A 22,466-nucleotide genomic window follows, 5' to 3' on the forward strand; every position below is an offset into this window, starting at 1 on the left:
GCCATATTAGATGTGCCTGCAACCAAACAATGGAATCAAGTTCACAATAGACCCTCCAATATAGCATGCCTGGTGAGACAGTGCTTAAAAGGACTATTTAAAAGTGCCAGTTGATGATGTTGTAGTTTGGAATTAATTTATTATTTCTATGTTGTCAGTGAAAGAAATGTAGATATATTTCAATTGTGTTCATTTGTTTCTTAAGGTAAGGCTTCTGAACAGTGATTAAGATAACTTTTCTTGTATTTAGGATCTGCCTGTTTCTTGTAAAGTTTGGGACTTTACTGAAGAATGTATTTTATTGCTTGTGTTTTATATGACTACATAATGTTTTTATTTGAATTCTGCTTTAGTTTTGGAAATCAAACCCAAGTATTCTGGCTGTACAGAGATCAGCAATGCTCAGGAAACAGCAGCAGCAGCAGTCAAAAGCAGCATCCTCAAACAGTGGCTCAGAAGAGGTGAATAGATAGCTAGTATTTTAAATATAAATGTAAACACAGATTTTTACTAGGCAATGCCCGTATCTTAAAAGAGAAAACAGAGTCAAAGCATTCGTTAAGTAAAGTTACCCTTCAAATCATTGTCCTGTATACCACTGTAGATGCCAACTGTTACCTTTCTTCTTGCTTTCAGTATTAACAAGATTATAATATATGTATTCTAATTCTCTTGTAAAAGAAAAAAGGTGTCGAGTTCAAAAGGGCTGGAGGACCAATTCAGGGGCTAATTTGACAAGCAGCTTTAATGAGGCAATCAGTAGCTGGACTGAGGATCAACTTTTCAAATGTCCCTTGCCATCCAAACTTAATGTACAGTACCATCCTTCCTCATCTTACCTGCAAAATTACCTGCAACTTCGGTGTTGAAATGGTATAGCAGTGTTAGGAGAATGATGGTTTGTTTACATCCTTATGGACCTTATATTTTGTTTTTCTGTGTAGGATTCATCAAGTAGTGAAGATTCTGCCGATGACTCATCCAGTGAAATCAAGAGGAAGAAACATAAAGAGTAGGAAATTAAATATTACATAGCTTGATGTAGTGTTATAAATTTATCTGATAAGTAGAGCACATGATGTTATCAATGTTATTTTATCTCAGAGGTTGCTTAGTATCCAGTGAGTAAACTACTTGCTTATCTGTATACTTTTATGGCTATCCATATAGTGACACGTCAGGATTTGCATATTTAAGAGCTTTGCATGGAAACATTCTCATTTTAGAAAGATACAACTGCAACAGTATTAGGAGTTTAATTGACCAGAACATATTTCTTTTCAAGAGGTCAAAGCCCCTTAAGTGTAATCTGGTGAATGTTTTCTGTGCAGTTGGCCAACCAAAATGTTTGCTTTCTATCACCCCATCATTCTCTCACTGAGGCAGATCTGGTCTCTGACATCACACTGTTTTATATATACTGATATAATGCCTCCAAAGCATGTTACTAGGTCAGGACAGTTCTGTGCCCCTTGCTTCACTGAGATTTGCTTCATTTAAAAGCTTTCCCTAGAATTTACATACTACTTCGTTTATTTAATATATGAAGGTTTGAGTATTGATGGCAGTGAGAAAAAGTCATTAATGTGGAAAATCTATAGTTAGCATTTCATTTTAATGAATCTGGAATCATCCCAGATAGTTCTTAAATTGTGTGAAAAGCTGTAGAGATAGAATTTTTAAACAAAGTGGCAAATAACTACATACTTAAATATCCCACAAATTCCTGTAAATCATTAACTGTTGATTTCAGTCATGTAAAGTTAAAGTTTTAACCCTTTTCCCATAACCCCTTCCATCTATATATATTTTTCTGCTAATTTCACTATTGTTCAACATTGCTGTTTTAAAAAATGTCAGGATAGTAACTCACTCCCCTAAAAATTTTATACTGAAAAAAATTGATTTTATAAGATGATTCTAACTTCTGTTGATCTATATTTAGGTACATAAATGTGTTTTTTTGTAATTTTAATTTATGTAGTGAAGACTGGCAAATGTCTGGGTCAGGGTCTGTCTCTGGAACTGCTTCAGATTCTGATTTGGAAGAAAGCAGAGATAAAAGCAGTTGTGAAGAGAGCGAATCTGACTATGAGCCAAAAAACAAAGTCAAGAGCAGGAAGCCTCCAAGCAGGTATGTGAAAAATATTTTAGATTGTAAAGTGTCCCCCTTGTTTGGATAAATATAAATATCCTCCCTACATGTTGACATCTAGGAGTCCAGTAAGTAGATAAGCTTGTTTTTGTACACTAGGATGCAGAAGAAGAAAAAGTTTTCTTTTGGCTGAGGGGGCATCTCCATATATTTACTATTTTTCTTGCCTCCATAGCAGAATGATCTTCTATCTAATTTAGACTGCTTTAGGCCAAAGCTTGGGCTGATTTTCTGTCTTGCAAGTTTTGTGCTCCAAGGACAAGTGGAGTCGATTTTACAGCTTCCCGTCTTCCTTCTTTATTGAAGATAGTTAAGAAAAATGGGAGGCTGCATGAGAGATCAATTGTGCCTTATGGCTTGACTTCATATCCCAGGCACCATAGCACCAGCCAGTTGTGTCGTAGTTCCTTATTCCTTCTCCAACATTCCTATGTCTCCTGGTGTCTCTCCACCCCTGGCATAACATCTTTTCCTGTTTGTGACCTTCAGTTTCTGGAGGGTTTTGTGTTGGGTTCATCGCCTTAAGGTTCTTTGTTGTGCAGTTCCCATTTCTTAGCCAGAAATAATTATATCACTGTAGAGGGAAATTGCTACATCAATAGTAACATTCAAGAGACCAAATTATGATGATTAGGGTAATGAATTAAGGTGGTGGTTTATTATCCACTGTTCATCCTAAAGTCCCAAGGTAGGTTACAGTGCTACAAACAAACAATTTAAAACAACTTTTAAAAACAATTTATTAAATTAAAAACAATTAAAAACGACTTAAAACACTAAAAACAAGGTGCATCCTTAAAAGATACTAATGGGAGATGCTTCCTACCCGTAGTTCAGCCGTCAGCTTAGTTTTTCTTCTAAAGAACTTGCTTTCTCTTTTATAGAGATATCACCCTGTGTCTGGATCATTTTCAGATGAGACAGAAGGAGAAGGCACATATAAGCTAATTCTCTATTTCACAGTGTTCAAATGCTTTCCTGGGTCCTGTCAATATTATATTTTATTCCTTTTGATTGACTGCAGAGGCAACGACCAGAGTACAGAAAGCGCTGGGCTGTGGCGAAGTCAACTGGTTAGAATGTGGTGACAAAGGCTTTAGAAATCTGACAGTTTGCAGATTCAGAGATTTACTACAGGAAGTTAATAAAAAATTGGTGCTCCAGCACAACCTGCAGGGCTTTGAGCATCTTTGCCTGCCATTTATTCTAGGGATTTTACTGATGAGTGTTATGAAAGTCTGTTTTTCTTTTATTGTTCTTCAAATGTTTAAGAATAAAGCAAAAAAGTGGAAAGAAAAGTGGGGGGCAGAAGAAAAGGCAGCTTGACTCATCAGATGACGACGATGACGATTATGATAAAAGAGGATCTCGCCGCCAGGCAACAGTAAATGTTAGTTACAAAGAAGCTGAAGAAGCAAAGACAGATTCAGATGATCTGCTGGAAGTCTGTGGAGAAGATGTCCCACAACCTGAAGAAGATGAATTTGAGACAATTGAAAAATTTATGGATAGCCGCATTGGACGAAAAGGAGGTAATACTGATTTATATTTGTAAAATTTCTCAAGTGGATGAATGTTTCAAATTATTTCTGTTGGATGAAATATGTGAGAAATACATGTTGTATATGATATAGTAACTGATATTTTAACAACCTTGTTAATCAAACTTAGTTTTTTTGTATGTATTACAAAATATTTTGATTATATATGCTGTTTCAGTATTGTCCTTTTTTCTCTTTATTTGCTGTAGTTTTGCTGTATATGTTGGTTTCAACATATACTTCTGGCATTAATATAGTTTGTATTGAACTTTTAAATAGCACAGCGATGTACCAGCATTCTAGTACAACTTCATGGAGTGATTACAGATGCTTCTGTCATCTAAAACCAATCTAACAATGTTTGCTGTTCTATCTAAAGCCATTTAGTATTGCAGTTGATGCTGTTGTCATGCTCTTCTTCAGCAACTGGTGCTACAACCACTATCTATGCAGTTGAAGCTGATGGAGATCCAAATGCAGGATTTGATAAAGCAACAGAACCTGGTGACGTGCAGTACTTGATTAAATGGAAAGGTTGGTCTCACATCCATAACACTTGGGAAACTGAAGAAACCCTGAAACAGCAGAACGTTAAAGGAATGAAGAAACTGGACAACTATAAGAAAAAGGATCAAGAAACAAAACGGTGGCAAGTATTGTTTATCGTAAAAGTATAATACAAGCACGTATTGTATATTACTGAAGTGTTCATTTGGCACAAGTCTTTATTCATGCGTGAACATAATTGGCAGAATGCTGAATAAGGCAGATGTAATTCATTCATAATGTTTTTTTTTAAAAAAATTCAAAGTACCATAGTACTGTTGATCTGCAGATTTAAGGTTCAGCATTATGCGGGATTCTTAATAGTTACTGTGTGCTATATCCAGTTGTGGCTTTGAGCCAGCAGAAACGCTTCCACTACAACAATGTGAGGTACCCAATTTTCACCAGTCCCTCTTCTCAATTGCAGCCCTTTAAGCCATATTACAGGGATAACCAGTGTGGTGCCCTCCAGCTGCTTTTGGGCTACAGCTCATATCCTGGGCCATGCTAGCAGCGGTGATGGGAGCTGTAGTCCACAGCACTTGGAGACCACTCCATGTAGTCTGTCCCTGCCATATTCCATACTGTTCCAGAAGGACCGATATCCTTTTGGTAGGATGGAGGTGCTACATTAGGTAAGAAAGAATTAATGAAAATATGGATTCCACTTATGTACTTATATCAACTGAACCTCATTTATGTTGTGGGACTGTTGCAAAGATAAAAAGAGGGGAGAATAATAGAATGTTGCCTCCATGTTGTGCTTTCTAACTTTATTTATAGATTTCCAATTTACTTACCTTTCATCTCTTCCCCCCGCCCCCACAAGAAAAGTTTCTAATCAGTCTTCCTGTACTTCTGTTGAAAGTTTGAAGAAGAATAAACTATACATCCACAGGGCTATAATGAATACGCTGTGTAATTTCAGGTTAAAAAATGCTTCTCCAGAAGATGTGGAATATTATAACTGCCAGCAAGAACTCACAGATGATTTGCACAAACAGTATCAAATAGTAGAAAGAATAATTGGTAAGTGGCAGATTTTGAAACTGAAAATAATATACTGGGATAATGCATGCATTTGTGTTTTTCAGTGTTCATGTAGTTGGAAAGAAGTTGTATCTCATCATATTTTATAAACTATTTTAAAGACTTCCAATGTACATGTTAGTTTTCCTACAGCTATATCCATAAGTTAGTCATCTATTCATGAGTTGTTCAGCATAGTGCCTTATTTGAGCATAATTATGTGTCATCTGAATAAGAAACTGCAGTGTTAACTTTCATTTTAAACATATATTTTCCACAGCTCATTCAAATCAGAAGTCAGCAGCAGGTTATCCAGACTATTATTGTAAATGGCAGGGTCTCCCTTACTCAGAATGCAGCTGGGAAGATGGTGCTCTCATTGCAAAAAAATTCCAGTCACGCATTGACGAGTATTTTAGCAGAAATCAATCCAAGACAACTCCTTTTAAGGACTGTAAGGTGGGTACATTAGTGTTTCTTTTAACAATGTCTCCTTCAGTTGAAGTGGTATCCAGTGTCAAGCATTTTGCAAATGGTAGCTCAATTCAAAAAGAAGAAACCTGCATAGAATACTATTGGTTAGGAATAAGGGATTAAGCCTAACATTCTTCCCAATGTCTTATTTTCTGTGTCACTGAATTATTTTGTATAGAGGAGCATTTGACTGAATGATGCTAGGCATAGCTTTATCACTTCATCTGCTGTATGTGAAATCTAATCCAACAAAAAGTAGTATAGGATTTAATGGTTTCAACTATTTAAGAACTATTTTTTAAGCATGATGCTCGGGGTGGAAGTTAGTCCTTGGCTGTAGTAATTCAGTTTTTCACTTGTATAACGATTGTTTTAATTTTCTATATTTGAATTGGAAGAAGTGATATTCTCACCACCTTTCTTTTGCCAGGTTTTAAAGCAGAGGCCAAGGTTTGTGGCCCTCAAGAAACAACCATCTTACATTGGAGGGCATGAAGGTTTAGAGCTAAGAGATTATCAGTTAAATGGACTGAACTGGTTAGCTCACTCTTGGTGCAAGTAAGTGCATAATAAAATGTTACAATTATATGATAAATACACACGCGTATTTTTATTTTATTTTACAAGCTTAACAGGAACACAGTCATACACATTGGCATATCTGTGTGCATGTGGTAGTTATGTTTAATGGCTTGTACAAAAATAGTTATTTTTTATCCCATTCTTATTTCCATGCAGACTTAAAAAAAAAAAAGCATGATCATCAAAAACCGTAAGCTAGCTAAAATCTGAAGATAGGACTTCAACTGACATGGTTCAGTTTTAATTGTGTAATATTTGTGTTTAAATGGTGTGTGTTGATTCTGTGTGTACCCTGAATTATAAGTTGAATGGGGAAAAATGGGGGAAGGTTCTCAGATCCTAGGTCAGATTGTTCCATTAACAAAGCATTTCTGTCCTGTTAGTGACTACCTGAGCTTCTGAATTGCTTTGCTGCACCCGTTGTCCAATAGTACACATGCCAATGACCTAACCCCACCAGTGACATATGCTGAGGGGGATATTTCCATACACTAGACTTTCCTGAGAAAAGGGTGGCCTTTTTTGCCACCCTTTCGCACTATGCAGTGATGAAATTTTGCTATCCTGGGGGAAAGTGGCTTTATCCCCAAAATTCCTTGTGGGAGGGAACAGAAGCCCCTCTCAAAATCCTTGGGGTAACAGGGTCTTTACTAGGCTCTGAAATGTCCCCCTCCAGTCCTTCCTGGGGAAGTGTTGTCTTTTTCCCACTGCCCCCCCCCACCCAAAAAAATGATTCCTCTTGTACCCACTGCAAAATGGTGACATCTGCTCTTGTGGGAGAAATCCTGCAACTGTCATTCTGAAATTTGCCATGTTTTATATACCTCACTTTACAGGAGCAACAGTTGCATTCTTGCAGATGAAATGGGCTTGGGCAAAACGATACAAACTATCTCCTTTCTGAATTATTTGTTTCATGAACACCAGTTATATGGACCTTTCTTGCTGGTAGTACCACTTTCCACTTTGACATCTTGGCAAAGAGAAATCGAGATATGGGCTCCCCAGATGAATGCTGTAGTTTATCTGGGGGATATTACTAGCAGAAATGTGGTAAGTGATCAAATAGTACAATGTCACCATATTCTTAGTAGATCTGAAATTAGTGCTTATACAGAGATGGTATTGGAAAATTTAAAAGTAACCAAATTTCACATTTATTTTAAAGAGTTACTCATTTTGGTAATATTTAATATTTTTGTGAGTAAAATAAAGTGTGTATTCTTCAATATTTTGATACTTGGTTGAATAACAGAGAAATATTAGCCTTTCATTTTTGCAAAGTACATTGCTGTTATCTAGGAAATGGCACAGACTCTTCCATTGTCTGCTAAGACAGAGGGAGGCCAACTAACCAAGAAGCAGTATTCATTCAAGCTTCAATTTACTGAACTCAAGTAGTTAAAATGTAATAATTGATTACTTTCATTAGAATTTACAGATAATAGCTTTATTCAGTAATGAAATGGACTGTAAAACATGAAACTATAGGTCTTAGCATGTTATATGTGAAATTTACATTATGCTTATCAGTTCTTTTGAATTTACTACAAATGCAACTGAAAATAATACTTCCAATAATTTTGATGTAATCTTCTTTGTTACCCTTGAACTAAGCAATATTTTAACACAGTCTTTTAATTTACAAATGTTCTTAATAAAATTCACTGACAGCTTTTTTGCTGTTGCTAGTTAAAATAAACTTCCTCATAGTTGATCAAGAAGTAAAGTGTTCTACTGATCAAGCATTAAGCACATTTAACTCCGGTATCTGAGGAGCTTTAATTCTTTCTCGGGAACAAGGCAACAGTTTGAGCTACTTTGAAGTCAGTCTCTCTTTGATGATGCAGGATTCAGATTGACAAGTTATTCTCCAAGTAATTTACAGTCATACCTCGGCTTACAGCTACTTCAGGTTGCGTCTTTTCAGGTTTTGGCGCACACGCATGGGCAGAAGCGCCGAATCGCGACCAGCGCGTGCACAGACGCGGGTTGCGAACGTGCCTCCCGCACGGGTCACGTTAGCAACCCGAGCTTCCACTGTATTTGCAGGGGTGAGATGCTTTCCTCCCTCTAAAGAGAAAGAAGTGTTTTGGAACAAAAGGGAGGGGGAGCGAGAAGGAAGGAAAGCTAGGAAACAAAAAAGAACTGCAGAATAACAGTTCCATCTTTCAGTTCCTCATTTGTACAGTAAAACAGGTGCGGGGTGGGGGAGATGACCACTCTGAGGAACAAACCATTCAGGCAAGAACATGATTAACTGTTACTCTTTATCCCTCTTTATATAAAGATATATTTAGCCAGGTAGCAGTAGTAACTATAGCCTTGCCAAAAGCAATCCTGTTCCACAGAACCTCTCCTGTCTGTCACTATCATGATTGAGCCTTCAGGCAGTACTCGCCTAGACTCAGAAGGACCTGTTTATAGGATCTCCCAACTCACCAGATACCCATTTTCAAACCAATTAAATGTTTTCATATGTCTGCCTGCAGATCCCCATCATGCCATAGGACCCAACTCTCCTAAAGGCCCAATAGCGTAATCTGGATTAGATGTTATTGCCTGAAAGGGGGGGGATTGCAGTTGCAGTAGTGTAGCAACTTCAGGTATCAGAGGATAAAGGGTTTTCCAAGACCCTGCTAAGTATCTCAGTGTGCTTTCTAACCAGTGGCATTACCCTCTTGTCCTGCCTTGTATGTGGGCAGTCATTTATAGACTTGGCAATCTGAGAGATGATAGCATCAGATCAGTTGATCCTAGAAAATGTGCATGATTGAGTGCTGATACTAATCTAGAAATTGGTCCGTGCCCAGTACATGATTGAAGAGCTTTCTCAGGCACTTGTACAAAACCAATCATATCTGCTTCAGTTTCAAGCTTTAGAAATGGTTCCAGCCCATGAAGCATTGGGCATATTTTTTTCACCATCCTGGAAATAAATAGGAGGAAACGAGCCATTCTGTCTCTCAAGTACTTCAGCAAATTGCTGAAGAAAAGGTGCTCCAAGTTGTGGATGCTGAAGTTCACAGCAGCACAACCAAGATATTTCCTTGCTTTGTAGATATAACAGAAGTCCGTTGCTGTATTCATCACCACTTGCCTGGGCAAATTGTGTTACAATTTGAATTCCATAGAATTCCTCAGAATTCATTTCAGTCAAAGAATATGTTGAGCTTTAAGCAGTGCTGTTACGCCTTCTGGACTTTCAGTATCAGTTGGCAAATAAACAAGCCTAATTCATATAAACAGGTGTGTACTACCAAGATTTATATTAGCAGGCAGTTGAGCAACAGAAACTTGTCTCATTAGGTTATTTGGCATAGTTCCTAGGTTGGGATCTTGAAAAGGTAGTGTTTTTTTTTACTTACGGACTTCTCATATAGTTATGAACCTTTACTTATAATTATATCTGTGAGCCTACACACACTTCCACAGATAGTTAGATACAGGTTTTACATAAGTAGATACATGGATATAAAATATGTGTTGATAAATAGAAATAATACAGCATTTTAATACCACCAAGGAGGTCTGGGCAACCTACTTGATTCTGGTCCCCATTCCAATTTTATCTTTGTAACAACCTTGTGGAAAAGGTTAGGCTGATAAGTTAATAAATGACTTTTCATTCAGTGGACTTGAGAGAAAGCCCTTCCCTCATCAATCTTAATCTTGCTTCCTCTCATCCCCGAGGGAATGACTTTGCCACAGTCTGGGCTGCTATCTTGTTCCTCAAGGGAAATAGAGATTTACAAGTAAATAAAAAACAAAATATGCATTTTCTTTTGTGAAACGTGCTTGTAAATAAAAGCTAGTTCCCTGGCTTCTGCCTCTGGTTACATCATTCGTAATGGATCTTTCTTCCATAAAGGCTGAAGAGCAGACATCCCCACACTTTGGCCCTCCAGATGTTTTGGCCTACAATCCCCATCACCCCTGACCACTGGTCCTGTTAGCTAGGGATCATGGGAGTTGTAGGCCAAAACATCTGTAGGGCCGCAGTTTGGGGATGCCTGCTTTAGAAGGACCAGAATGAGCAAGGTAATGGCTTGTGTTGTGTACTGCATGTGTGGTTTACATTCAAAGTTGGATCAGTTTCTCTGTTTTGTAACATAGCTGCAAAGGAACAGTTGCAAGACAGTTACAAAGAAACAGGTTAAGCTGCGCTGGTGCAGAAGTATATTGCATTGGTTGTGCAGCTATTCTAATCTGATCCTACTTACTCACTTTCATATTTATGAGCACTTAGCTTGTGTGTCAGGTAATATTTAGACGCTAATAGCATCAAATATTATCAGAATTTACAGAAATATTTCATAACCTAATTTCTCACCAACTTTGTCTGCAGATAAGAACACATGAATGGATGCATCTGCAGACCAAAAGATTGAAATTTAACATCCTTCTGACAACTTACGAAATTTTACTGAAGGATAAGGTAAGTAATTTGACCACCACTCACTTCTCAAAATGAAAGCAGAATACTGAAGGAACTAGACTTGCCTGTCAACAGTCCATAGGTTCAATAGAAGAAGTGACTTGTGAATTCTGTTAGTGAAAAAGGCAGTCATTTTCAGTTTTGTGGAAGGAGGTAGAAAGTTTTTAATAGATTAGATGTGCTTTTTTCTACAGCATCACTTAAATTGCCATTTCAAATTCTTAATCTCTGAAACAAAAGGTCATTCATTTTCATTTTATTTGAACAGTCATTCCTTGGTGGTCTGAACTGGGCATTTATTGGAGTAGATGAAGCCCATCGATTAAAAAATGATGATTCCCTCCTGTACAAGACGTTAATAGACTTCAAGTCCAATCATCGTCTCCTTATCACTGGAACACCTCTGCAAAACTCCCTGAAAGAGCTTTGGTCCTTGCTGCACTTCATCATGCCAGATAAGTAGGTAAACTTACTATACTAACCATGTATTGAAAAATGGTAGGGACTACAGCTTTGCTGGTTTGTCTCTTGCTTTGTTTTGGTGCATAATGTCTGGAGAGTATTTGTCTATGTTGTTAACCTGCTTTAAGTGACACTGGAACCATGTTAAAACAACAAAAAAAGTTCAATGCCTCTGGGAAGCTTACAGGCAGAGCATAATGGTGACAACCGGCTTGTGTCCAGCTAAGTTCGGCTATTAATGGGCATGCCCGATTTATATATACTAATTTCAGTGGGTCTACTCTGAGTAGAATTTAGTTGAGAACAAACCTTTGTTTTGTATATTTTCAATATAGTCTCGCAATAAAGATAAATAATGGTCTTCTGGTATACTAGCTACTTTTATTTGTTTGTAAACCCTACATCTTCAACATAGATTTGTTTTTAGGGTAATGAAGCAAAATAATAAGAAACAGGAAGTTAAAATTAAAATGATAGTAATGATTATTCTAATAATACAGAAAACTAATATAGCAATTTAAACAAAAAAACCCTCAAACAGCAACAGCCAATTTAAATAAATTAAATAGAGTCACTTAGACCAGTTTAATTTAAAGGGTGCTTACGTTAGCAGTTTGTAAATTTGTGTAACTACAGAAAGCTGCTGAAAAGACTCTGATTATTTGTTTACTTCTACTTATTCTACTATACAGATTTTTATTAAGATAAAAACCTGAGCATTGTGGCTGTACTAGGAATCTTGCTGGTTATTATTGGAGAACCCTTTGAAGGCAGGGGTGGGGTTTTGTTTTGTTTTTTGTTTTTGTATCTGTGTGGTCTCTGTCAGTAGAATCTTTTATATCTCTCCCAGTAAAGTCTTGTTTGTTCACCTTTTACTTTTCCTTCAGTATGTTGAGAGAGTGACAGCAGCCTAAATATTGCTACTTGCCCATATTTTTCTTATGGACAAATATGAACAAAGCGGAAGGAAATTAAAATGGGGATGAACTATCAGAAAAGAAGGGAGAATAAATTAACAGAGCTGCTTTTTTTGCGTGTCACTCAGAAGTAAGTCCCATTGAATTCAAGTGGGACTTACTGCTAAGTAAGTGTGTATAGGAATGTGTACAGTGCTTTGTTGTTGTTTAGTCATTTAGTCGTGTCCGACTCTTTGTGACCCCATGGACCCAAAGCATGCCAGGCACTCCTGTCTTCCACTGTCTCCCACAATTTGGTCAGACTCATGTTCGTAGCTTCGAGAACACTGTCCAACCATCTCGTCCTCTGTCGTCCCCTTCTCCTAGTGCCCTCAGTCTTTCCCAACGTCAGGGTGTTTTCCAGGGAGTTTTCTCTTCTCATGAGATGGCCAAAGTATTGGAGCCTCAGCTTCAGGATCTGTCCTTCTAGTGAGCACTCAGGGCTGATTTCCTTAAGAATGGATAGGTTTGATATTGCAGTCCATGGGTACAGTGCTTAAGCTGCTTTAAAACTAAGTAGCATAGAACTTAGTGAAACATCTAAAAACAAGGGTCATTATTTTTCATAATTCAAATTTTCTATTGGCTTACTAACTTGGCTGATTATACGCTTGTTTTTCTCAAGTCTGAGAACTTGTGTGTATGTCCAGGATGTCATGTATAATAGTACAGTAAGACTACTGGCATAGCATGTATGTTTATTTTGAAAATCTGCCACAATGGTTATATTGAAAATCTGCCACAATTTAGAATATTACATTTTATATTGAAGGTTTTCTTCTTGGGAAGATTTTGAAGAGGAACATGGGAAAGGAAGGGAATTTGGCTATGCAAGTCTTCACAAAGAACTCGAACCATTTCTATTAAGGAGAGTTAAGAAGGACGTAGAAAAATCCCTTCCTGCCAAGGTTGAACAAATTTTAAGAATGGAGATGAGTGCATTGCAAAAGCAATATTATAAGTAAGTAATTTACTGTGGCTGTCAAAATAATTCATACAGTGAAAAGTGAGCAGGTTTCTTTCATACAGTAAAGAGTTTGCCTGCCTGCCTGCAAGCATTTTTTTTTAAAAAAAAATTGTTTCCCACAATTTCATTACTGACAATACACTTTTTTTAATACCAGGTGGATTTTAACTAGGAATTACAAAGCCTTAAGTAAAGGTTCAAAGGGCAGTACCTCAGGCTTTCTGAATGTCATGATGGAGCTCAAAAAGTGTTGCAATCATTGCTACCTCATTAAACCACCAGATGATAATGAATTCTATATTAAACAGGAGGCCTTACAGGTAAAATTTCATGTCTTTGTAAAACTGCATATATTGTTTGTATATAGAAGAAATTGGTATATAAAACAAATTAAAATGCAATGATCAGATTACAGGGTTTTTAAATGTTAATTAAATGGCCTAGGAAAGATAATTTATTATTATTATTATTATTATTACTACTACTACTACTACTACCAGGTAAACATATCTGGGGATGAAGTTCCACAAACACGGTGCTGCAGCTGAGAATGCTCCCCCTGCTTGCCCACTGCCTCACCTTGTTTCATAGCAATATCCTGAATGTGTAGTGTAGCTTTTTAAATCTAAGAATTCTATACACAGGAATAGATCTAATTGCGTTAGGCATATTCAGGCTTCCTTAAATTTTTGATTTGTGGTTTCAACCTTTGGTTGCTGGCAGTTCCCACAAAAATGCATTAATGTTAATGTACAGACATAATCTTCCATGCAGTCGTTGATTTTTTTTATATCTTGTGTTTTCTTTCAAGAATTTAATCCGGAGTAGTGGGAAGCTCATTCTTTTAGACAAGCTGCTGATTCGCTTACGAGAACGTGGCAGCAGAGTGCTTATATTTTCTCAAATGGTGCGGATGCTGGACATCCTTGCTGAATATTTGAAATATCGTCAGTTTCCCTTTCAGGTAAGAGCGTACTATTAAATTATATCACTGTGCACACATTTATTTTATTTATTAGCCTCATGCTGTTTACACACTAGCACAGTCTTAGTCTAATTGGTCTTTTTCCCTCCAGAGGCTAGATGGGTCAATAAAAGGAGAACTGAGGAAACAAGCACTGGACCATTTTAATGCAGAAGGTTCTGAGGTAGTGTGTTCACTTGCCTGTTTTGTGTTTTATCTTTTAAGGAATGTGTTATGTTTCTAGCAGAAGAAAAGAATATTTACCATCTTATAAACAGAAATCCAGGATTTTATGTTACAAAATGGAACTGTAGTACTTTGTTTAAGGCTAGCAGTTTATTTTACAACATGGTTTGTGTTGGAGACAAAAGTTTTGATTCAGTTTTGGGCAGTTTTAGAATAATTGCATTCTTAAGTAGTTTAAAACAATTTTAATGTATACCGTACTTTGAAGGTCAAAATGTATCGGTTAACTCTCCTGTTATGTATATTTTTACAGTTTTTGTTTCAATCTTCCCGTCTCTCTTAATTTCAGGACTTCTGCTTTTTACTGTCTACCAGAGCTGGAGGTCTAGGTATAAACTTGGCATCTGCAGATACTGTTGTTATATTTGATTCTGACTGGAACCCTCAGAATGATCTGCAAGCACAGGCTAGAGCTCATAGGATTGGGCAGAAGAAACAGGTACTTATGTTCTATTTGATTTAGATACTTGGTTGGGGACAGGAACAAATTATATGAAATCCAGTTTACATATATACGTGTGTTTATCTGTGTTTATTCCCCCCGCCCCTCAAGTGACGTAGTTTGAATGTCTGGGTCATGTTTTATGGATGTGTTAGTTTACTTGTCTTTATCAATATGCGGTTTGTTTGTTTGTTGGGTGTGTGTTACAATTAACTAAAGAATTCAACTTTTTAATAGAAAGACAACTTTAATGTGCCCAAAACTAGCAGCCTGACTCCAACAAACACAGTACTGGTACTAGCATATAATTGTTTGTGATAGAGTATATTTAAAAGAGTGCAAGTACACTTCATATACCTTGACTGCAGTCCACCAGCAATGAACTGTGTGTGCTCCCATCTCCACAGAGACAGAGGAGCTCTGCTCCCCATAAACTATGCACAAAGCTTTCAGGTTAGCCATGGAATTCTGGCGATGTTCCACCACTGTGATCAGCCTGACATCTCCTTGCCATCTGTGCAGTGATGATTCAGAAAATGGGAAAGTGCTGATAGCAAGGCCATAGGAGACTAGATTTGGGTTTCACAGCAGCAACAGCACTCACATATGAAATTTTATTTATTTTTTGCCCACCCTTCGCCCTAAGGTGCTAGGGCAGATTGCAACACAAAAACACAATATGAACACTAGTTTAAAACAACTTAGAATCACAAAAATAAGGTGGATCTTAAAAAATATATACCTCAAATGTAAAAACCAGGGTAATAAGCTACATCTTCAGTGTTCACCAGAAGCTGTACATTGAAGGTGCCAGACACACCCCTGCGGGAAGGGAATTCTACAACTTAGGGGCTGCCACAGAGAATAGAGCAGAATTGGATTCTTACTGCAGAATTGAGGGCTTGCATGGTTTCTGCTTGTAGGATTGCAGCCTCTGGAGGTAGAAACATGTCTGTTTTGTTAGAATATACTGTTCATTCAAATACTCTAAAATACTGTCACATAATTGCTCCAAGCACATTACACATTTAAGAGGAGTTAAAAATATGAATGCCATTTAAAATTTAATATACAGTCGTACCTTGGAAGTCGAACGGAATCCATTCCAAAAAAACGTTCAGAAACCGGAACACTCACTTCTGGTTTTTGATCATTCGGGAGCCTGAACGTTCAACTCCCAAGGCGTTCGGGAGCCAAGGTACAACTGTATTTGTGACTAGAACTTCACATTATTTCCTAATACTTTAGTGATTCCCGTAAATTTTTATTTTTTGTTTGGTTGTTCATAGGTAAACATTTATCGGCTAGTCACTAAAGGATCTGTAGAGGAAGATATCCTGGAAAGAGCCAAGAAGAAAATGGTTTTAGATCACCTTGTCATTCAGAGAATGGACACTACAGGAAAGACTGTGCTGCATACAGGTTCTGCACCTTCTAGGTATATCTTTGGGGATGACCTGTAAACATATCTAACAGACAACTTCCCAAAAATGTGCAGATAATCCTTCACAATGTGTTGGCTTGTCCAAGGTTACAAAACTTGCCAATCGGCTTCTTTCCCTCAGGATGCCAGGGCTAAATCTCCTGGCTCCTAAGGCTAACATGGAGGCATCACCTGAGATATTTCTTGCTTTCCCATCATGCAGTCCTTTCTGCCCTTCTCAAATGATAGAAGATGGCTTCAGACTGATTCCTTCCTCCCTTATTAGAGCAACTGTTCTGAAGGTGCCAAACTGAATTGACCCAGAACTGCTGAAAAATATAATAATGGAAAGATAAACATGGGGGAGGGCTGAAGAAAGGAGGGCAGTAAACAAAGGAAGAGAATCCCTCTGCCTGACCTTTTCCCTATTGCTGTGGATTACGGTGACCTAAGAAGCTTAAGGAACCAAGACACAATTCTAGGAGAAACTCTGAATTTATGTTACTGTGATTCAATGTGTCGGCTCATTGTCTGTGGGCATCTAGTATCTTAGACACATACATTTTTGTGCCTTGTGCTGAGTAAAAGAGTAACATGTTCCCTTTATTTTTAGCTCTACTCCTTTTAACAAAGAGGAGCTGTCAGCTATTTTAAAGTTTGGTGCTGAGGAACTTTTTAAGGAACTGGAAGGTGAAGAACAGGAACCACAAGTAAGGTTAACATCCTTGCGTTTGATTTGCTGGTCTATTCAAATCAACATTTCACCCGTAAGATTTTATTTTTATTTTTTTCCAGGAAATGGACATAGATGAAATCTTGAAGAGGGCTGAAACACGGGAAAATGAAACTGGCCCATTAAGTGTAGGAGATGAATTGCTTTCCCAATTTAAGGTACTATACTTTTTCATTCCATAATTATGTTAAGCAAAAAGTATTAAAAACAACTCCGTTTTAGAAATGCTTTCTGTTAAAAGCTCCAAGTTTTTCTTTGGGAAACAGTTTTTCAAAATCTGTTCAGAAGAATGTAGTCACCTCTATCCCTATTTGAGGTTGAGATTTGAGGTTGGGATTTGTTTATATATTTTTAAGCTCACTAAGACTCTTTGTGCCTCTTCCCTGTATGCAGACCCATGCAGGGGGAGGGGGCAGCCAGGTACACTTGCCCCGGGCCTTGGAAAGCTAAGCTGGCAAGGGCCCCCCACCAGAGACCAGCTGCTTTTTTGTTCGAGTTTATAACTTTATTCTAGCAAGTCTCCTGCCCTGGGCCTCAGACAAACTCTGCACAGTCCTACCTGTATGTACTCCAGAGAGAAAAGAGGAAAGCTTATTACTGTTGTTAGAAACTTCCTTGAGTTTCTGGAGAGGTATAAATAAATATATAAACATCTGACAACTGTGGCTGCTATCCTGTGAACATACTTGAGAGTAAATATTTGGACTCGCTGGAACTTAACTTCCACATTAGCATGCGTAAGATTGGTCTGTAAGTTAGCAAGCCCTCAGTAACTTTATGCTAGGGCCTCTAACACAGACAAACAAAAGATGACTGAAACACATTTGGGGAAGAGTGCACAAAGGATAGGATCCCAGATTAATACAGTGGTACCTCGGGTTACAAACGCTTCATGTTACAGACTCCGCTAACCCAGAAATAGTACCTCGGGTTAAGAACTTTGCTTCAGGATGAGAACAGAAATCGTGCTCCAGCGGCGCGGTGGCAGCAGGAGGCCCCATTAGCTGAATTGGTACCTCAGGTTAAGAACAGTTTCAGGTTAAGAACAGACCTCCAGAATGAATTAAGTTCTTAACCACTGTAATGCTTAGAGTTGATCCATTGAAGTCATGATGCTTAGGTTAGCCCTGTTTATTGTATTTGGAGAGAGAGAGAGAAATTACTTTTATCAAAACTACCATTTTAACAGGTGGCGAATTTCTCCAATATGGATGAAGATGACATTGAACTGGAGCCTGAACAAAATTCAAGGAACTGGGAAGAAATCATTCCAGAGGTCCATAGGAGAAGATTGGAAGAAGAGGAAAGGCAAAAGGAACTAGAAGAAATTTATATGCTACCCAGAATGAGAAACTGTGCAAAACAGGTAAAGATTACTTCTGAGAGCCTTTCCTTCTCATTGAGTTTTGTAATTTCAAATTACATTTGAAGTGTTGAAATTTGCTTTAGCTTCACAAATGGAACACTTAAATTTCGCACTTTATTATTATTAAAAAATACAGATCAGCTTCAATGGAAATGAAGGCAGACGTAGTAGAAACAGAAGGTATTCTGGATCAGATAGTGACTCTATCTCAGAAAGAAAACGACCCAAAAAACGTGGAAGACCACGGACTATTCCACGGGAAAACATTAAAGGATTTAGTGATGCAGAGATTCGGCGGTAAGAAATGGGGAGGGGGGAAGATCTACAAGGGGCAAGTAATAGGAAAATTCTTCATTGGAAGCTTGAAATGTTTGTATGTTACAATTACTTTGATAAATACCGTTTCACACATTTCTATTAAGCTGTTAAATTGAGGGTACATATTTGTTTAAATTCAGATAGAGTGGTTACATTTACAGAATTTTGGGTTCATATCGCAGTACCTGCATCTTCCCCACCCCAATTAAAGTTCTACAAGCCATTTTAGAAAGAAAATAAAATTATTTCCTTTTGCTTGTATTGCCAAATAGTATGGATTTTGGATTGAAATAAATTAATATTTATATAATCTATAATGGCATTTCAGTATAGAGAAGGTAGCATCTCTTTCTCTCTGCATGGCATCTGGTGGTGTATGGAAATATTTAATAGTATTTAATATTTAATAGTATTTAATAGTATCTATTTTGACAGATTAGACACTTAAAAGTAGTCAACATGAATCTGGTTACTTTCATAATTTAAAATGTATTCTTATTCTCCATTGCCATATTTTGGCAACCTAAAACAACGGTTTCTGGAGTGACTTTGGTTTCAATCCCATACCAATTTATATAGGAGGGAGCCACAAAAGTTCAGTGGGACCTACATCTGAGTAAATGCATATAGGATCGAGACCTTTTTGTATTATTGTGGAAGATAGTACACATTTTTAAAAAGAATTTTGAAACTTAGCTTTGTATTTACACATTATATTCTCTCATAAAGATTCTTTATGGGCACGCTAACTTCAGTAGAATATCCTATACTGTATAGGTTGCCTTTATTCACTGAAGTTGCCAAATATTTTCCCTTCTTAACTTCACCTAGTGTATTTTTCTTGCATGCATATTTTACTGATTTATCTTGAAAAAGATATGATATAAAGACCACATACTTAACATATCGCTTTTTGTTTTTACAAAAAAAGGTTTATCAAGAGTTACAAGAAATTTGGGGGACCTCTTGAAAGGTAAGCTTGCCTACCTAGCAGCTGGGAACTTTTAAAATTATAATGAAGTATTCTTGCACTGCATTTTTAAAGGGCCAAAAGCAGCTTTGATACTGCTCCTTGCATGTTCAAGGAGCACAGATAAGGTGGTTTTGCTATTTTGGGGGGGAGTCAGTAAACTGAGTGATGTGGTTCAAACAAACATAACATAGCTTAGTACAAGCCTTGCCTCAAACCATGCCATCTTCTTTCTGCTTGGCACCCCCCCCCCCATGATAAATCAGGAAACCTATTTCTTGGTTTGAAGTTGGCTGAAGACCTTGGCTTGTTCTGAGCTTGTTGACCATAGTCACCATGTTTGGACATAACAGGAGACTTGCACTCCAAAGATGGAAGAGGCAGCAAGCAAAGTCAGAAGCATAATTCACACCTGAGATGTTCACGAACGTGTTATTTTTCTAACACACAGAGAGCAGGTGTTTGTGTGTGTGTGTGTTTTAGAAAGAAAGAAAAATTGTCGTACAGCTAATTTACATTACCCACTTAGCAAGGGACTATGTATAATCAAACCCTCTTTCTCTGAAATTAGCAGCGGGCTCCCACTGGGTGTGTTAGAAGCTTGGGGTGGGAGGAATCTACTCATATTGCTGAGGGGAGGTCAGCCGCTGCCAGAACAATGGATAAGGAATTTGCCGGTGCAGTATGCTGAGTGACCAAATACTGAGTGTGCCGTTTTAGAGCACCTGAGGAGGCTAGGGTAGAACAGGTATTTATTTTTTTTAATAATGCATCCATTGCCTGCTGTGACCACCAGGGAGTGCTATACTACAAGAGGCTACAGTGGTACCTCTACTTACGAATTTAAGTCGAAAAAAATTGTAAGTCGAATCCCATAGGAATGCATTGGGAGAAAAAATTCATAAGTAGAAAAAATCTTAACTAAACTGCATCCAAGATGGCGGACGGAGCTCTGTTCGTAAGTAGAAACATTCGTAAGTAGAGTTCTTCGTAAGTAGAGGTACCACTGTATTGGGGAGGGTTGACGTCTTGAATTTCCTCATTAAGAAGGTTGTATAAATATCTAGCATTAATGTATATTCTGTTTTTCATTTCTCACTTACTGATACTTACTGAGCTATGATACTTCTGCTCTGTTGCAGGTTAGATGCCATAGCAAGAGATGCCGAATTAGTCGATAAATCTGAGACAGACCTCAGACGGCTTGGAGAGCTGGTACATAATGGATGTATCAAGGCTTTAAAGGACATCTCATCTGCACAAGAAAGAGCAGGTACAGCTTCCAGGGGGTGGAGGGAGAGATTGCTTTATAACCCATGCCAAGAACTAAAGAAGTGAGCTCCTGTGACACTTCTTTTTCTACCCACACAAGCAGTCCCAACCTTCCTTGGCCATGTTCCTGAGTGGACAGACACAGCCTGTGATCAGGGATATGGGATTAGCAGTAGTTCCCATGATTGTAATGGTGCTTCTTCCTAGTCCCAAACCAGCTGTACTCATAACTGTAATAATAAAAGATAATTTAAAAAATTATTATTTATACCTGGCCCATCTGGCTGGGTTTCCCCAGCCACTCTGGGCATCTCCCACCAGAACACTAAAAACAGAATAAAGCCTCAAACATTAAAAACCTCCATTCCTGAGGACACAGACAGAAAACATGTGAAGTGACCCTAATATGAAAAGGGTTGGGGTAGACAATTTGCTCAAGAGCTTTCATTTCACTGTAATGGCTTGTGCTTGGTATTGTTACTGTATATTTCTACACTTGATCTTAGCCAAAAGATATACTGCTTTTGGCTGTCAGCAACCATTCCATTAGGTTGCAGAGTAGAGAGCAAGATCCTTCTGTCCCTGAACTGTTTCTGAATCAGCCTGTTTTCATAAGCACTTTAAAAACTAGAGCCTGTCTTGCTTCCCCCCCCCCAACCCTTCCTGTCTTTCTGGGTGAAGCACAAAAGCTGGATGTTACCAATTAATGGTTTAAGTTACTTTGTGATAAGATTTACGTAGATTTGTGAGGTATAAATGAGGCCATATTCTTCACTTGACCTGAAGCTGTTAGTCCATGTCAGCAGCACTCCTTGTTGCTTTTTTTCTATCTGGCACATTGTTGGTTCATGTCCTTGAAGCACATTTGTATTGATTACCTCTTCCTTCTAGTGACCTCATGTTTAAAGGGCATCTTGTTCCTTCACATTTTGGAATAGTGATGCATAAAACTGATCTAACATTTACCTGTTTTATATTCTTATTTGAAAGGGGGCAGACTTGGAAAAGTTAAAGGCCCTACGTTCCGAATATCGGGAGTGCAGGTAAATGCAAAACTAGTCATCTCACATGAAGAAGAGCTGGAACCGTTGCATAGATCCATTCCTTCCGATCCAGAGGAAAGGAAGAGGTTTGTTACATTTGCTTTATTTTGATGTTGGGGGGGGGGGGTAGTATGTTACTAGGGAGTTCTGACTACATCATTGCTCAGGAGTTTGAATATCTCCGTTCACAGCTTTTGCCACAGCTGAACTAGCTTTTTCCTGTACTTGCCACTCTTATGCACAGATCTGAGGAGTGAGACCTATGAAGGGCAGAGCAAGTGTCATATAGTGGTTAGAGTGCATGACTGTTCAGGAAGTAGTGTCCTATTTGGTAGAGCCCCCTTTCTGATACCAGCATTGTTGCAGCTTACCTGGGAGGGGGTTGGGCAGAGGCGTGGCGAGGTCAAGGCTATGCAGATAGACCAACAGAGTCAGAATGGCACTCTCACCTGTGTGCCTTGACAGTTTTGTCACTATGTGTCCCGTCCCCCCACCCAAGCCCTGCCAGGTAGTCTGCAGCAGTACCAGAGGGTAGCTCC

General features: G+C 38.1%; 1 protein-coding gene across 4 annotated transcripts in view; it reads left to right on the top strand.

Moving 5' to 3' along the window:
• The window catches only part of CHD1 (chromodomain helicase DNA binding protein 1), a 45,208-nt gene that overhangs the window by 14,395 nt on the left and 8,347 nt on the right, over positions 1 to 22,466 (top strand). For all 4 annotated transcript variants that reach the window (XM_035099670.3, XM_035099671.3, XM_035099672.3 and 1 more), the window contains exons 4-27: positions 354 to 461; positions 945 to 1,012; positions 1,985 to 2,134; positions 3,428 to 3,687; positions 4,120 to 4,345; positions 5,171 to 5,271; positions 5,552 to 5,730; positions 6,176 to 6,303; positions 7,164 to 7,380; positions 10,676 to 10,765; positions 11,034 to 11,224; positions 12,956 to 13,144; positions 13,308 to 13,470; positions 13,962 to 14,114; positions 14,227 to 14,298; positions 14,650 to 14,799; positions 16,092 to 16,240; positions 16,839 to 16,935; positions 17,021 to 17,116; positions 18,148 to 18,324; positions 18,461 to 18,621; positions 19,574 to 19,615; positions 20,755 to 20,885; positions 21,875 to 22,013. In XM_035099670.3, the coding sequence (XP_034955561.3) occupies positions 354 to 461; positions 945 to 1,012; positions 1,985 to 2,134; positions 3,428 to 3,687; positions 4,120 to 4,345; positions 5,171 to 5,271; positions 5,552 to 5,730; positions 6,176 to 6,303; positions 7,164 to 7,380; positions 10,676 to 10,765; positions 11,034 to 11,224; positions 12,956 to 13,144; positions 13,308 to 13,470; positions 13,962 to 14,114; positions 14,227 to 14,298; positions 14,650 to 14,799; positions 16,092 to 16,240; positions 16,839 to 16,935; positions 17,021 to 17,116; positions 18,148 to 18,324; positions 18,461 to 18,621; positions 19,574 to 19,615; positions 20,755 to 20,885; positions 21,875 to 22,013 (3,437 nt within the window). The remainder of the gene's footprint in view (positions 1 to 353; positions 462 to 944; positions 1,013 to 1,984; positions 2,135 to 3,427; positions 3,688 to 4,119; positions 4,346 to 5,170; positions 5,272 to 5,551; positions 5,731 to 6,175; positions 6,304 to 7,163; positions 7,381 to 10,675; positions 10,766 to 11,033; positions 11,225 to 12,955; positions 13,145 to 13,307; positions 13,471 to 13,961; positions 14,115 to 14,226; positions 14,299 to 14,649; positions 14,800 to 16,091; positions 16,241 to 16,838; positions 16,936 to 17,020; positions 17,117 to 18,147; positions 18,325 to 18,460; positions 18,622 to 19,573; positions 19,616 to 20,754; positions 20,886 to 21,874; positions 22,014 to 22,466) is intronic.

Source organism: Zootoca vivipara, chromosome 10 (genome assembly GCF_965207765.1).
Source record: "Zootoca vivipara chromosome 10, rZooViv2.hap1.1, whole genome shotgun sequence".
NCBI classification, from domain to species: Eukaryota; Metazoa; Chordata; class Lepidosauria; order Squamata; family Lacertidae; genus Zootoca; species Zootoca vivipara.